The 14,121-nt window shown below is 45.7% G+C and overlaps 1 protein-coding gene across 1 annotated transcript in view; it reads left to right on the top strand.

The window, feature by feature from the left end:
• Positions 1-11,302, top strand: part of vwa8 (von Willebrand factor A domain containing 8) — a 110,227-nt gene extending 98,925 nt beyond the window's left edge. The window contains exons 43-45 of the mRNA XM_079518720.1: positions 5,853-5,951; positions 6,250-6,488; positions 8,492-11,302. Coding sequence (XP_079374846.1) covers positions 5,853-5,951; positions 6,250-6,488; positions 8,492-8,600 — 447 coding nt within the window. The 3' untranslated portion in view covers positions 8,601-11,302. The remainder of the gene's footprint in view (positions 1-5,852; positions 5,952-6,249; positions 6,489-8,491) is intronic.
• The last annotated feature ends 2,819 nt before the right edge of the window (positions 11,303-14,121 follow it).

Genomic DNA, 14,121 nt, shown 5'->3' with positions numbered 1-14,121 from the left:
TTTCCATTTCAAAATGATACATTTCTAGACTATTTGACATCCGAGTACAACTAGTGACTAGTACAACTCAGAAGTTTATTATGTAAATACATGTTTTTAAAATACAGTTGTTGTACATGTACTGTATACTGCACTATACTGTTACATTCTGTGTATGTAGGCTATACTATTATTTTGACAAATATTTGCCAGAAGGTTGTAGTTCAATGCACCACACTTTATTCAAGCAAATAAAACTGAGTTATGAGTTATTATCCTGTACATTTAAATAACTGTATACTGTACCTTCAGTTGTACAGTAACAGAAGGGAAGTGTACAATTCTCCAGGGAAATAGAAAAGAGAACTAAAGTCAATTGACACTGTTTCAAATAAAGTTTTCTCTTACGCAGAGGGAAATAGAAAAGAGAACTAAAGTCAATTGACATTGTTTCAAGTAAAGTTTTCTCCTACGCAGAAAGTTGTATGACGCTCCACTGTCAAACATCTCTGCACAAAGAGGAAGTCAACTAACTGGTGCTACCTACAATATTCCCATTATTTCCCCATACTGTATATTTGTCTCTTTTATAAATAGGAACCCAAACTGTTGAACTTGTTTCATTTTCATAAAGGTATATGGTTTTCTCTTGCAGAAAAGATAATCAATTTCCTTACTGATACATCACTGCGTAACTCATACATCTCGAGACAAGCTTTAATTATTATTATTTGAATGTTTGTGATGGTCAGAGATATTGCAGAATTTTCTTTCAAGCTAAAAATGTAGTATAGTCCAGGTACATTAGGGCTAGTGCAGGGAGTTTTGTAGAGCTGCTATAGTGAAGCCTAGTTGCTGCTCCCATCCACTGATGGCCATCAGTATGTGCATAGTCCAGGAATATAATGAAGAGGAGGGGAGTAAGGGAGTCCTCCTGCAACCCGGGTGTCAAACACCTCACTGTTACCACCTTGGCTTTTGTATCCATGTACTTTGCCACTATGGCCCTGAGCAGGTTGGAAGGAACACCATAAGCCTTGAGTGTCTTTATCATGACTGTGTATTGAGTCAATCAATCTAGTCAATCTATTCTATTCTATTCTATTCTATTCTATTCTATTCAATAGAATAAAATAGTCTATCAATGATAATGGCTACCAACTACACCCTAGGAGAAGCTCTCGTCATCCTGCTAAATACCTAACCGACACTGACTTCGCTGATGACATGCTTATCAGTCAATCATTGGAATACGCTCAGGCTCTCCTTAAGTCTCTTGAGCAGGCCTCCAACTGTGTTGGTCTTTATCTCAACGAGACGAAAACTGAATACGTAAACATATGCAAATCCAACAATAACCACATTATAATGGCACTTACACCCGCCTTCTAATGAGAGCGCAAAATCTGTCTTGGAAGAGCCACATATCGACTAATCTAATATACGGCAACCTTCCCCGTGTTTCTTCACTGGTCCGATCCAGAAGAGCGCAGTTTGCCGGCCACTGCTACAGAGCTGACAATGAGGTTATATCTTCCCTTCTTCTCTGGAGTCCTGCCTCAGGGCGGACCAGAGGTAGAAAGCTGTCGTTCCCTGATGTCATCGCTAGGGACACAGGTGCTTCTGCAGGCAGGAACTGGGGGTGGCAATGAAGGACCGAGAAGTCTGGCGTAGCATTGTGGAATCCATGATCTCAACCGTGGTCGAAAAATGATGATGATTGAGTCAAATGACAAAATACAGCACTGTTGTCAGGTTTTTCTTCTTCACCTCCTCCATGATCTTCTTTAACACTAAGTATTATGTGTTTATTCCTATTAACAACAACACTACATGTTTAAAGAAGTGGTGCTGACAGATCCTGCTACTGCTGTTAGCTGAATCTTTCTTGAGAGATTAAGTATCATATGGCTGTACATCTTTGAAGTGATACAGTACAGTACACATCAGTGTAAGACTGATGTCAGGGTAGTTGTCTGGTTTTGAGAGATCTTCATATTTTGGTACTGGGATGATGTTGGAGAGAGACCATGTCATCAATCATTTTTCATGATGATGTCACCCAAATGGCAATTCATTGGTAATGCCGTCCGGGCTTAACACATTTCCCCTGTTTTCCATCATCAATATTTTGTTATGTTTTGTGTAATTCCTCCTCAGCTTCATCTACTGTCAGCATTGTACCTATATGATATTCTAAGCAGGAGGTCACTCTCTCTCCCTGACTGTGGACTGCATGCAGTCTGTCCTTCCTTTGACCTTTTGCACCCACACATTTATGACCCTCCATGACTCCCCACACCGCTGTTCGCGCTGAGCTGTCTCCACTCAACGTAGAGTATCATCCCTATCAGCTGCTCCCCCTTGATCTTGTCCTTACACAGATCACGTACTGACTACCAGTCAACATTTCAAACACTGCCAGAACTGTGTCGTAGCCTACATGTACCCTGTCTTGTAGACGGCCGTCCTTGACCCTGTCACTCTGAATGCCCCAAGACATTTCAACAGACAACTGGTCAGTGGTCACCTCTAGTTCATGCCTTTACATTCCCAGTACTTCAACCTGTTTTGTTTGCAACCAGGTCAACCAGCCGATGACAGTTTCTATTGACAGCCATGTTTTGCTCCCGTTCAACCACTCTGTCATTAGTGTGAATGGAGTACAGGTTGGTGCTGCTGGGCCTTTTGATCTTCACCTGCCATCTTGTCTATAATCTGCATCTTCTACTGTTGCTCTCAGTAGTGCACACGGACAGGGCAGAGGAGGAGAGATGATGAGATGCAACACTAAGTGAAAGACAGGTTTTTAACATGTTAAACAATCCTGAGGAGACAGAAGCAGCAAATCTTGGTTACACACAACATAGTAGCGGCCTTCAGTCTCGAGAGCCCAATAATAACTGGAGATGCACTCTGTCGAGGTGCCAACTTGCGCCTTGCACACAAGTAGGCCATACATGGCCTACTATGGCCGATCGCAGTACTTGCGCGCTCTGCATGCGCAAGTAATATCAACATCCTAATACTGTCCAATAATATCTAATAATTACATACATACATACATACATACATACATACATACATACATACATACATACATACATACATACATACATACATACATACATACATACATACATACATACATACATACATACATACATACATACAGTCATACATACATACATACATACATACATACATACCTGCCTTATATATTAATAATATTTACTTCCTCAGATGGATCCACGATTGAGAGGGTCTCTGAATATAAATATCTTGGCATCTGGCTTGACGATAAACTTTCTTTTAAATTTCATATTGTTGATCTTCCAGTAAAAAAGCTATTATTGAGTCCACTTTCCTCTCGGTCCTGGACTACGGGGACATTATTTATAGGTCTGCTGCTCCTTCACGTCTAAAGCGGCTAGACACTGTCTAGTGTCTACCACTCTGCCTTGCGGTGGACTACTGGAGATAGTTATGGTACTGCACACTTTATGAGAACTCAGGTTTATCCTCTCTGACTGAGAGGCGAGATAAGCATCGGGACCTATTTTTATATAAAGCCATTGCTGGGATGCTCCCTGACTATATTTGTTCCATGATGGAACTGAACAATAGCACCTATCAGACCCGCTCTAGTGATTTCTTAAGGCTCAAGGTTCCTCAGGCCCAGACAGAGTTGGGCAAGACAGCTTTTTCTGTCTATGGCCCAACTTCGTGGAATGAACTCCAAAACTCTTTAAAACTGAGCTCCCTGCCATCCTTCGGTCAGTTCAAAGGAATGCTCCAGAACATTTTTCACCATGATTTCTCCTGCTTCAATTGATTTATTGTACTGATGGTTGTTATGTATAAAGTGTTTGATGTATTGTTTTTTGACTGTATTTTGTGTATTGTAACCTCGGCTACGTTGAAAATGAGGGCTTGCCCTCAACTGTATTTCCTGTATTTATAAACTGTATTTATAAATAAAGGTGATGATGATGATGACATACACACACATGTACCTTACTTACGTCATCAAGAATGGTGGTCCACCCTGGCCGGTGGACAACACCGACATACATATACATCCCTTATTGGCCGGTGGACAACACCGACTTACATATACATCCCTCATTGGCCGGTGGACAACACCGACTTACATACATACCGTACATATCCAGCCGATCGCAGTACTTGCGCGCTCTGCTTGCACAAGTAATAAACACATTATTACATGAGATTGGTAGATACAGTGAAGGGTCCAGAGAGAGAGAGAGAGAGAGAGAGAGAGAGAGAGAGAGAGAGAGAGAGAGAAAGTCGTGAGTGTATGCAGAAAGAGTTGGAGGGAGACAGACTTCTTGGCCCCTTAGTGACACTCTACCCAACCTACTGCTGATCACATATCAGTGCCCCCCCCCCCCCACACACACACACACACACACACTCACACTCACAGATGCATACACATGCACTCAGAAAACGCATACACGCACATACATACTGCAGCTCATCGAAACTGCTTTCCTTGCACAATACTGTACATCTTACATAACTGCAACTGATGACACAGTTGCAAAATACATGCAAAATCCACTCCAAGCATGTTAACTATATTTGCACTTTTTATGCAAATCTAAACTAGGCGACATCAGACTTTACACACCGGCACTTTAACACGTCATATCTATTACGGACATCAATCCGCCTGCTGTTTACCGGACACTTAACAGCTAATGTGAAATAGAGAGAGGCGCTCGCGTATGCTTCAGGGAGATGCGCGCCGTGGTCACATACTCTTTCAACCACGCCAGTCAAAACTGCCCTTATCAGAAATAACTCACAGAATCTGAGCCCTGGGAGTGAGCTGAGCACACAGTGCATGCCTGCCTTGTCTGGTCTGCCCTTATGTAAGTCACCTCTGACGAGATGGCGGCCTGGGGGCCACATGCGGCCGCCCCCCACCTTCACTTAATGTGGCCCTCGGGTTAATTTCAGAACACTGATACATTATTGATTTCAGCTGTTTGAATTCCAAACATGCAAACATGACCCGCTTTAATTACTTCAGTCTAAATTAGTAGCTTAAGGAGTAATATTAAAATGTTATTGTCTTTTTTTTTATGTCCAATGTATTTGTATTTAGTTCATAAAGTTAACATAACTATAATTACAATTGAAATTAAATAAAAATTTTACTTTTCAGGATTCCAATTAAAAAATAGCAAAGAAAAATTCTGGATTTCAATTCAAACATAGCAAAAATAGCTCATCTGTGACACGTCTTGAGCTTGTAGATCGGCAATTTTTTGTGGCCCTGTGGAGTGAGTGTGGAAATATTGTGGCTCTCTTCATCGTCAAAGTTGCCCACCCCTGGTCTATTTTTCAAGATGTTTCAAAATGTTTTGCATGTATCATTCTTCAATCTGCTCCCGATCCGCCTAGAACCCACTCTTGGGGGTAATTGAGAATTACTGCTCAATACTCTATATCAGAAAATATATAATACATGAGCACTTCAGGAGACTACCAAAATAAAATAAACTGGTCTGCACATTCTTTATTGTTTTTGACGTTTCGACTTTCGTCTTCCTCAAATGTGCAGACCAGTCGAGTGTTCCAGTTTATTTTATTTGGGTAGTTGTGCAGTTATTATATATTTTCTGATGCAAGTTGTCCCTGTTGAGCACAGACGAGCCCTTCTACTTTCTGCTGGCTGAAGCATGCAGGAACTTTCAGTATATATACTCTCTGAGAGAGGGTAATGCAAGAATAAGTCTGAAATGGTATTCACGACATGTTCTGTATTTTGTGTTTTGAGTGCAATGCATTTTTGTTCTCTTTTTGTCTCACGTCTCTCTTTGTTCTCTTCCATGATGCAGTATGACATCATGGGTCACTCAGGGGATGGCTATGACATCGAGCTGGTCAGAACAGACAAGAGCCCCAAGAATGACAAGCACAGACTCAAGGTCCTCAAGGTACAGTATGATTAACAAGCCAATGATTGTCATCATTGATGAGATCCCCAAATGATCTCCACGTTGGTGCGTCTGCTGTGTGCTGTACTGACATCATAGATTTAGCCTGGCTTCCTCCCCGCTTCCTCCCCGCTTCCTCCCCGCGGGGATGAAGCTTCAGTGTATGCATAGATTGGCTTCCAAGTCCTTTGTCCCTATTTCACCCGTGCAATAACTATGTCACCCCGCTAGTGTGAAATATAATAATAGTGTACTGCATATCTCCTCCTCCCCCTACTCCACCTCCTCCTCTCCACAGACCATGCACGCCCACTCTCAGTTCTGTATGAGCGGTGACTTCACCCTGGAGGGCACGGACGCCAGCATCAAGGAGCTGGCGCGGGAGGAGGCGGACGAGCGCTTCGTGGTGGTGCTGAGCGACGCCAACCTGGAGCGCTACGGCATCCGGCCCGAGCGCTTTGCCCGCGTGCTTACGTCCGACCCGCAGGTCAACGCCTTTGCCATCTTCATCGGCTCCCTGGGTGACCAGGCCGAGAGGTAAGGGGTTGAGGGCAACGGATTCGTAGGAAAATCAAGCGATAATACTTATCACTCGAATGCAATCGAGCCAACCCTAACTCTAGCCTGGCCCAACCAGCATGCTTTCTGGTATAGAGGGGCGGGTAGTGCATGGAGCTTGCGCTGGAAAATATATTCACTGATCTGAGTGCCCGCCTCTGCCCCCCTCCGCTCCTCCCCTCCCTGGTAGAAAACAGCGGAGAAAACTGACGTCACCATATTTCGAGCGACGCCCCTCTGCACTGTAGTTCACTCCCACTCCTAGAGCAGGAAATGTGTCTCGTTCGCCCAGGCTTTCATGCAAATGAACGAAAAGCGAATGCGAACGAAAATAAAAGCCTGGGTACCGAGGCAAACCCTAAACCTAACCTCAGTCTTAACTCTTAACCGGCCACGTAAGTTCCACCTAACCTCATATCAGTCCATGTAAGTCTGTTTCACGATGTTTTTGCTTCGCCGACACCCGACGGTCATTTCACTTCCGTGTTTCCTAATCGCAGCCAGTATACATGCACATGCAGTGGGCTCCAGGCGAGCCTGCTGGCTCCATTGCATTCGAGTGTTAAGTAACTTACTGGTGATTATCGGTTGATAACATAGGGAGCGGGTGCGGAGGGGGGTGTACTGTACCAGCATAACCACGAATGAAGACATTGAACTGGTGACCACCTTAAGTCTACACACGGGCGGCTCTGCCGGCCTTTGTAGTCTTAATCCTTGTTTAAATCCTGGCCTTTGTGGGCCGGACAAAGACGGATAAGTGCCCTCTTAAATGAACTCCTCCTACGTGTTGCCGTCCTGCCTCGAGCCCCCGAGTCCCTGGCCTTCTATAGGTCTATAACTCTTGGCTCGGGGCCAGGGCTGTGTTGTGGCTTGTGGCTTTCGCGTGGCCTTTGAAAAACTAGCAGCTGTATGGTTACAATATACTCGTCGTAGCCTCGGGGCTTTGAAAATGACTGAGGCCTCCTCATGCCCACAGCCAACCTGTCTTCACAGCACTAGCTTTTTATCTGTGTGTGTGTGTGTGTGTGTGTGTGTGTGTGTGTGTGTGTGTGTGTGTGTGTGTGTGCGTGCGTGTGTGCGCGTGTGTGCGTGTGTGCGTGTGTGTGTGTGTGTGTGTGTGTGTGTGTGTGTGTGTGTGTGTGTGTGTACGTGCGTGTGTGTGTGTGTGTGTTATGTTTAGTGGAACGGATTCACTACAGTTACAGTGCTTATTATGTTCTTCACACCAACCATGGACAAGAATATTTCAACGAAAAAGCACCCCGCTTTAAAATATATCAGATACAGAAGGCTCAACAGCAACCATGATTGAGTTTTTAAATGTATTTCATATGTATAGTACAGTATACCGATATTATATTAATACAATGTGTTTTCTCCCGTATAGTTTTTGTATGCACATCAAATAATATTTCATGTGCAACATATAATGTTGCAAAATATTGAAAACATTTATTTCATGGCTTATGTTTTATGTTAGCCTAGGCTTTTATATCAGCTCCATGGTGCTCCTAAGTAAAACAAAGATGCCTGTAAAACGCATCTGTTTCAACCTAAGCTGTTCCTGCTGCCTGAAAGACAGGCAGGCAGGCAGGCAGGCATGCAGGCAGGCATGCAGGCAGTCAGTCAGTCAGTCAGTCAGTCAGTCAGTCAGTCAGTCAGGCAGGCAGGCAGGCAGGCAGGCAGGCAGGCAGGCAGGCAGGCAGGCAGGCAGACAGACAGACAGACAGACAGACAGACAGACAGACAGACAGACAGTGAAAGTCTTTGGCCCTCTGAAAGCTCCTTTGGTTTGCTTGTATTTAACCACAGAGGCTTGGATATAAATTAACCACAAATGTGTCGCAGCTCTACTATTGGCACTAGTGACTGGTCACCCACCCTGCTCTCTCCTTTGGACTTTCCACTTAATAGACACAAAGTATGGTAAGGACTTAATAAAGATCAGTCATTTTCTCTTTTCCCGCCTTCATTTTCAGACTGCAAAAGACCTTACCGGCGGGGCGATCCTTTGTCGCCATGGACACCAAGCAGATCCCCCAAATATTGCAGCAGATCTTCACTTCCACTATGCTGTCCAACGCTTGAGACGTGCACACACACCCACACACACACACACACACACACACGCGCGTGCGCAGGCACATTATCTTAACCTGACTCTGCCGGCTGGTGGTAGCAGTGAGTTCCTCCTCCTGCTCCCATCTGGTCCCTCTCGGGCAGAGATGATGTACTCCGACCATTTCTGACCGGAGAGATATGCGGCTGTATGCGGCCGCTAGAGGCAGGATCAACGCGATACTGATGACGTATTGAAGCGCTGCCACAGTGCAAATGTAAACACAACCTAACAAGACTACAACTCGAAATTATTATGGAGATATCATCATTTTTGTCCCGCTGCTTCCGATTCATCGTTTCTGCTTGAGAGAGCCCAGATCCAGGCAGGAGGGAACTTGTGAACTCAATACTGCCGCAATCTGGTGGAGTCAGGTTAACATTATCTGGTATGGGCTTCAAAAACACATTTTATCTGGCTCATGCACAGGTTACATATCACAATGTGTCCTTCACATACACTGGTATCAGCATCCTGGGAGAAGCATTATCAGGCCTGTATAGTCCAGGTAGAGGTGAAGTGGGTACAAAACACTGTTATATGTTCTAAACGCCAGTGTACACACCTGGAGTAGCTGACCAGGTACATAACGTTATCTATATGTTGCTACCGTGACCACCGAGCCAGATAAAACGTTCCCTGTGTTCTAAAGTAAAACACAACTTTTTTGTGAAATGTTGAAGCTCTATTCTTCAGATAGTAATCATTGCTATATAGAGTGTTTGTTCAGTAACACTGGTCTCCCCGTCTCTCTCCAGCTCTTTTATAACAAAGAAAATATAATTTCAGGTAGGTTGCCAATTTCATTTAACCAAACCAAACCACATTTGGTTACATGTGTACACTCTCAAAGAGTTACAAATTAATAAATGAGCCCAGCATTTTAGTGTTTTTTTTTTTTAAATTATATAATATTATTAAATGGAGACAGGGTTTTACAGTAAACCTGTGATCTTTTATGACCAGAGCTTTGGTCTGAGACGCCATGGGGAGATCAAATACGCCGGGACCTGCCCTGCCCTGGTGTTGTTGTCATTGTAATTGTTTTTATTCGGTGCCCTGACGCCAGCGCACGTCGTTTGAGACGATTTGTGTTTTGGGTCGTGAACTTAGAAGAAAGGGTCTAGCTGTTTTTGGACTTCCTGTCTCGTTTGTCCTCTGAAATAGAAACGTGCACGTGCGCACACCGTGTGCACACACACACACACACGCACACACACGCACACACACACACACACACACATATACACAGACAGGACGGACGACACTAGTGCGCCACCTGACAGACACTTAGGATGGGCGAGCGGCGCTAACTCGGCTCCTGTGGAATGTTGGGACTGCGGCCGGGGAATTTCCCACCTGACTGCACACGCTCTTTAAAGACAGCCGCTGTTACACAAGCCCCACCCCACCCCCACTGTGTGGGTCTGTTTCTGTCTTTGCGTGTACTGTGTACTGTGTGCATGTGCGTGTGTGCGTGCGTGCGTGCGTGCGTGCGTGCGTGTGTTTGTGTGTGTTCCCTTCTACAGTATGTCAACAAGTACCGCCCTTTTCCTTCCTGCCTGGTGAACCATGCAATGCCCTGTGCTCCTCCTGGTCTTTCAAGGTATCTGAGGTCTCATTTTCACCGTAGGACTCTCTCTGTCTCTCTCTCTCTGTCTCTTTCTCTCTCTCTCTCTCTCTCTCTCTCTCTCTATAGCTCGGTCGCTCTGTCTCTCTCGCACAGGTACATAGACACACACACAGACTTGTGCGTGCGTACGTTTAAATAGGACTAGTGTATAACATCTCAGGCATATGTGCTGTACATAAATAGACATTAATGTAATATATGATATGATACACTGATGCACCCATGCCCGTGCCAAGCGGCACCATATCAGTTTCAACACCGGTCACGTCGCATTCACACTAGTGTTAACGGCTCATTTAACCGGGCCGATAGAATCGATAACGAGCCCTATCTAGTAGCCACATCTCCCTCTCTGCCTCCCGTAATGAGCCCTATCTAGTAGCCACATCTCCCTCTCTGCCTCCCGTAATGCAGAGATGCCCTCATTGTCATTCTAACCCACCCCCTACCTCATGTTTTACTGACACTGGTACTGTGTTAGGCCTTTAACCAAGTCTAGGCCTATTCTACAAATGCCTTCTAAATGCCTAAATGCCTTCTAAAACGGTTTATATCGGTGATATGCTCAAAACCTTTTCATGTCAAGGTATGTATTTGACCCCTATATCTCAAATATTGTTTCCAGGACCCCCAGGACAAATTTGCGTATGGAATCTCATGTGTATGTACAGTACAGAAGCACAATACCTAGTGTTGAGTAATGAGGCATAATATGTAAAAACAAAAGACTGTTATTTCAGTTATAACAGCATCATATTTCATCCCTAACCATTGCTGCTGTATATTTTATTCTGTACCATATGCTGTATTCTTTATAACTGTATATTATTCCACAGAATTCCTTTTAGATTGGATTCAAATCAATTCTGTATGTACATTGATAACACCTCCTTCCACACTGACCTTACTGAATTACACACCCCAAACCCCTTTGTAATCATTATTTAAGTTGCCTTTGTTAATAAATTATTGTTACTATTTCACACGTCCCTGCATCCTCCTCAATTTGTCATGGCCCCACACGCCGGGTTGTGACAGTATGTATGTAATGTAAAATAAGAACCTTAATAAATGATTGTTATTCTACTGTCTGATCACTGTTTTTGTGTTCTCATATTACTCTCTAGTCTTATTTTCATATTGTCGTATTTTAATGTAATTGTAACATGTTTTTTACAAAGCGTGAGGGACTATACTGTATGTCGCTGGTCCTCCATGGCCATGTTGCGTGTTTACACTCGGTCAAACCGACAAGCTCACAACGCATCGCATTGTGGCGCGTTTTGAGCTTGTAGATCGCAGCCACGTAACTGAGTATAACCCTTGACATGTTGTCATTCTGTCAGGTGCTATATTGTTATGGACAGGAGTGGCTCACCCTTCATTCCAAGAACCAGAGGAACTTCTTGGAACAAGCTAGAGAACGTTCACTCAGCTTCTCTCTCTCTCTCATTTCCTCCTCTCGTCTGTGGTCAGTTTTTCCATGCTCTATAACCGGCCTCCCCCCCCCCCCCCCTTCTCGCTCTCTCCTATACTCACATGCACACTTACCCATGGTGCAATTTCCTGCTCACAGGGAAAGTCAAACTGAGTCAATTCAAACTCAAAGTGCTTCTTTTATTTTTAAACATTCATTGTCAGTGCTTTTATGTCTGCAGCTCATCCGGTGTTCAAGTTCAAGTTCAGGTAATATAAGGTAATGTATAGTATAAGGCAAAAATATATTTTTTTTTGTTTGGCTCCTCTGACATTGTAGCAGCATTCTGCATAGTCACAGTGACACACAACAATAATATGATTGGGGAAAAGTGCTGTAAAAGTGATTGAAAGTCAATTGTCTTTGGCATTATTGGTCACACAGGCTTGGGCTGGGGGGAGCGGGGTGGGCGGCTTGGGGTGGGGCTGGGGGGCTTGGGGTGGGGGGAGCAGGGTGGGGGGAGTGGGCTGGGGGGCTTGGGGTGGGGGGAGTGGGGTGGGGGGAGTGGGGTGGGCGGCTTGGGGGTTTTGGTGGGCGTTGCAATATCTTATTGAATTCAAAGCAATATCTCCCCTTCCAGCTTCCAGCCCTCCATGCAGTCAGAGACAGAGACGTTACTGTGTTGGTAATTACATGTCTCCCTGCTCTATTGACGCACTGTTTATCACCCTGAGAGTACAATGACAAATTGACTCTTAAAATGACTTACTCACACATTTGCACACAGCCATAATGCACACACCTGGTCTGGCTGTTTAAAACCCCCTCCCTTGATTACATTTGAGCGATAGGATGTCTAGACTGTGTATAGGATGTTGTGTGAGTCAGTTACAGTATCTAGTGGTGAGTGTGTGTGCATGCATGCGGTTGTGCACGTGTGTGTGTGACTGTGTGTGTACAGTGTGTGACTCAGTAACGTTTGAGCTTTGTTTGTGTTTTGAATGAGTGGAAATTCCAGCCACTGTTCCACATTGTGCTATAGCTCTGCTTAGTCAGACAAATAGCGTTTGATCAATGTATTTCCAAACCTCTGGCTGCTGCTGGGAGTTGCCTTAGACATCCACAGCAGGCACACACACACACAGACACACATGCCGAGAGTGACCTATGTGTTTGCTTGGCCTGACATGTCATATGGCCACTATATTGATCCCTATACGGCACCAACAGCGAGTGATGAATTGGTTCTCAGTGATTGATCGGTGGTCATTGTGCCAAACCCGATCGGGTGGGAGGGGATGTTTGTCTAAACAGTGTGACAATGGTTTGTCTGTTCACATGGATCTGACTGGATGATTGATAAGGCTGTTGTTGACTGTGGCCGTACACATGTGAAATGTGCAGCCTCAGTGTGAACACTGGGCTGGGTGCAGTGTACAGGCCCCTGGTCTTCATGGTGAACACTGGACTGGGTGCAGCGTACAGGCCCTGGTGTTCATGGTGAACACTGGGCTGGGTGCAGCGTACAGGCCCCTGGTGTTCATGGTGAACACTGGGCTGGGTGCAGCGTACAGGCCCCTGGTGTTCATGGTGAACACTGGGCTGGGTGCAGCGTACAGGCCCCTGGTGTTCATGGTGCACGTCAGTGTGAACACTGGGCTGGGTGCAGCGTACAGGCCCTGGTGTTCATGGTGAACACTGGACTGGGTGCAGCGTACAGGCCTTGGTGTTCATGGTGAACACTGGACTGGGTGCAGCGTACAGGCCCCTGGTGTTCATGGTGAACACTGGACTGGGTGCAGCGTACAGGCCCCTGGTGTTCATGGTGAACACTGGGCTGGGTGCAGAGTACAGGCCCCTGGTGTTCATGGTGAACACTGGACTGGGTGCAGCGTACAGGCCCCTGGTGTTCATGGTGCACGTCAGTGTGAACACTGGGCTAGGTGCAGCGTACAGGCCCCTGGTGTTCATGGTGAACACTGGGCTGGGTGCAGCGTACAGGCCCCTGGTGTTCATGGTGAACACTGGGCTGGGTGCAGCGTACAGGCCCCTGGTGTTCATGGTGAACACTGGGCTGGGTGCAGCGTACAGGCCCCTGGTGTTCATGGTGAACACTGGGCTGGGTGCAGCGTACAGGCCCCTGGTGTTCATGGTGAACACTGGACTGGGTGCAGCGTACAGGCCCCTGGTGTTCATGGTGAACACTGGGCTGGGTGCAGTGTACAGGCCCCTGGTGTTCATGGTGCACGTCAGTGTGAACACTGGGCTGGGTGCAGCGTACAGGCCCCTGGTGTTCATGGTGAACACTGGGCTGGGTGCAGCGTACAGGCCCCTGGTGTTCATGGTGCACGTCAGTGTGAACACTGGGCTGGGTGCAGCGTACAGGCCCTGGTGTTCATGGTGAACACTGGACTGGGTGCAGCGTACAGGCCTTGGTGTT

This window comes from Electrona antarctica (genome assembly GCF_951216825.1).
Source record: "Electrona antarctica genome assembly, chromosome: 13".
NCBI classification, from domain to species: domain Eukaryota; kingdom Metazoa; phylum Chordata; class Actinopteri; order Myctophiformes; family Myctophidae; genus Electrona; species Electrona antarctica.
This window is presented reverse-complemented; position numbering and strand designations above follow the sequence as displayed.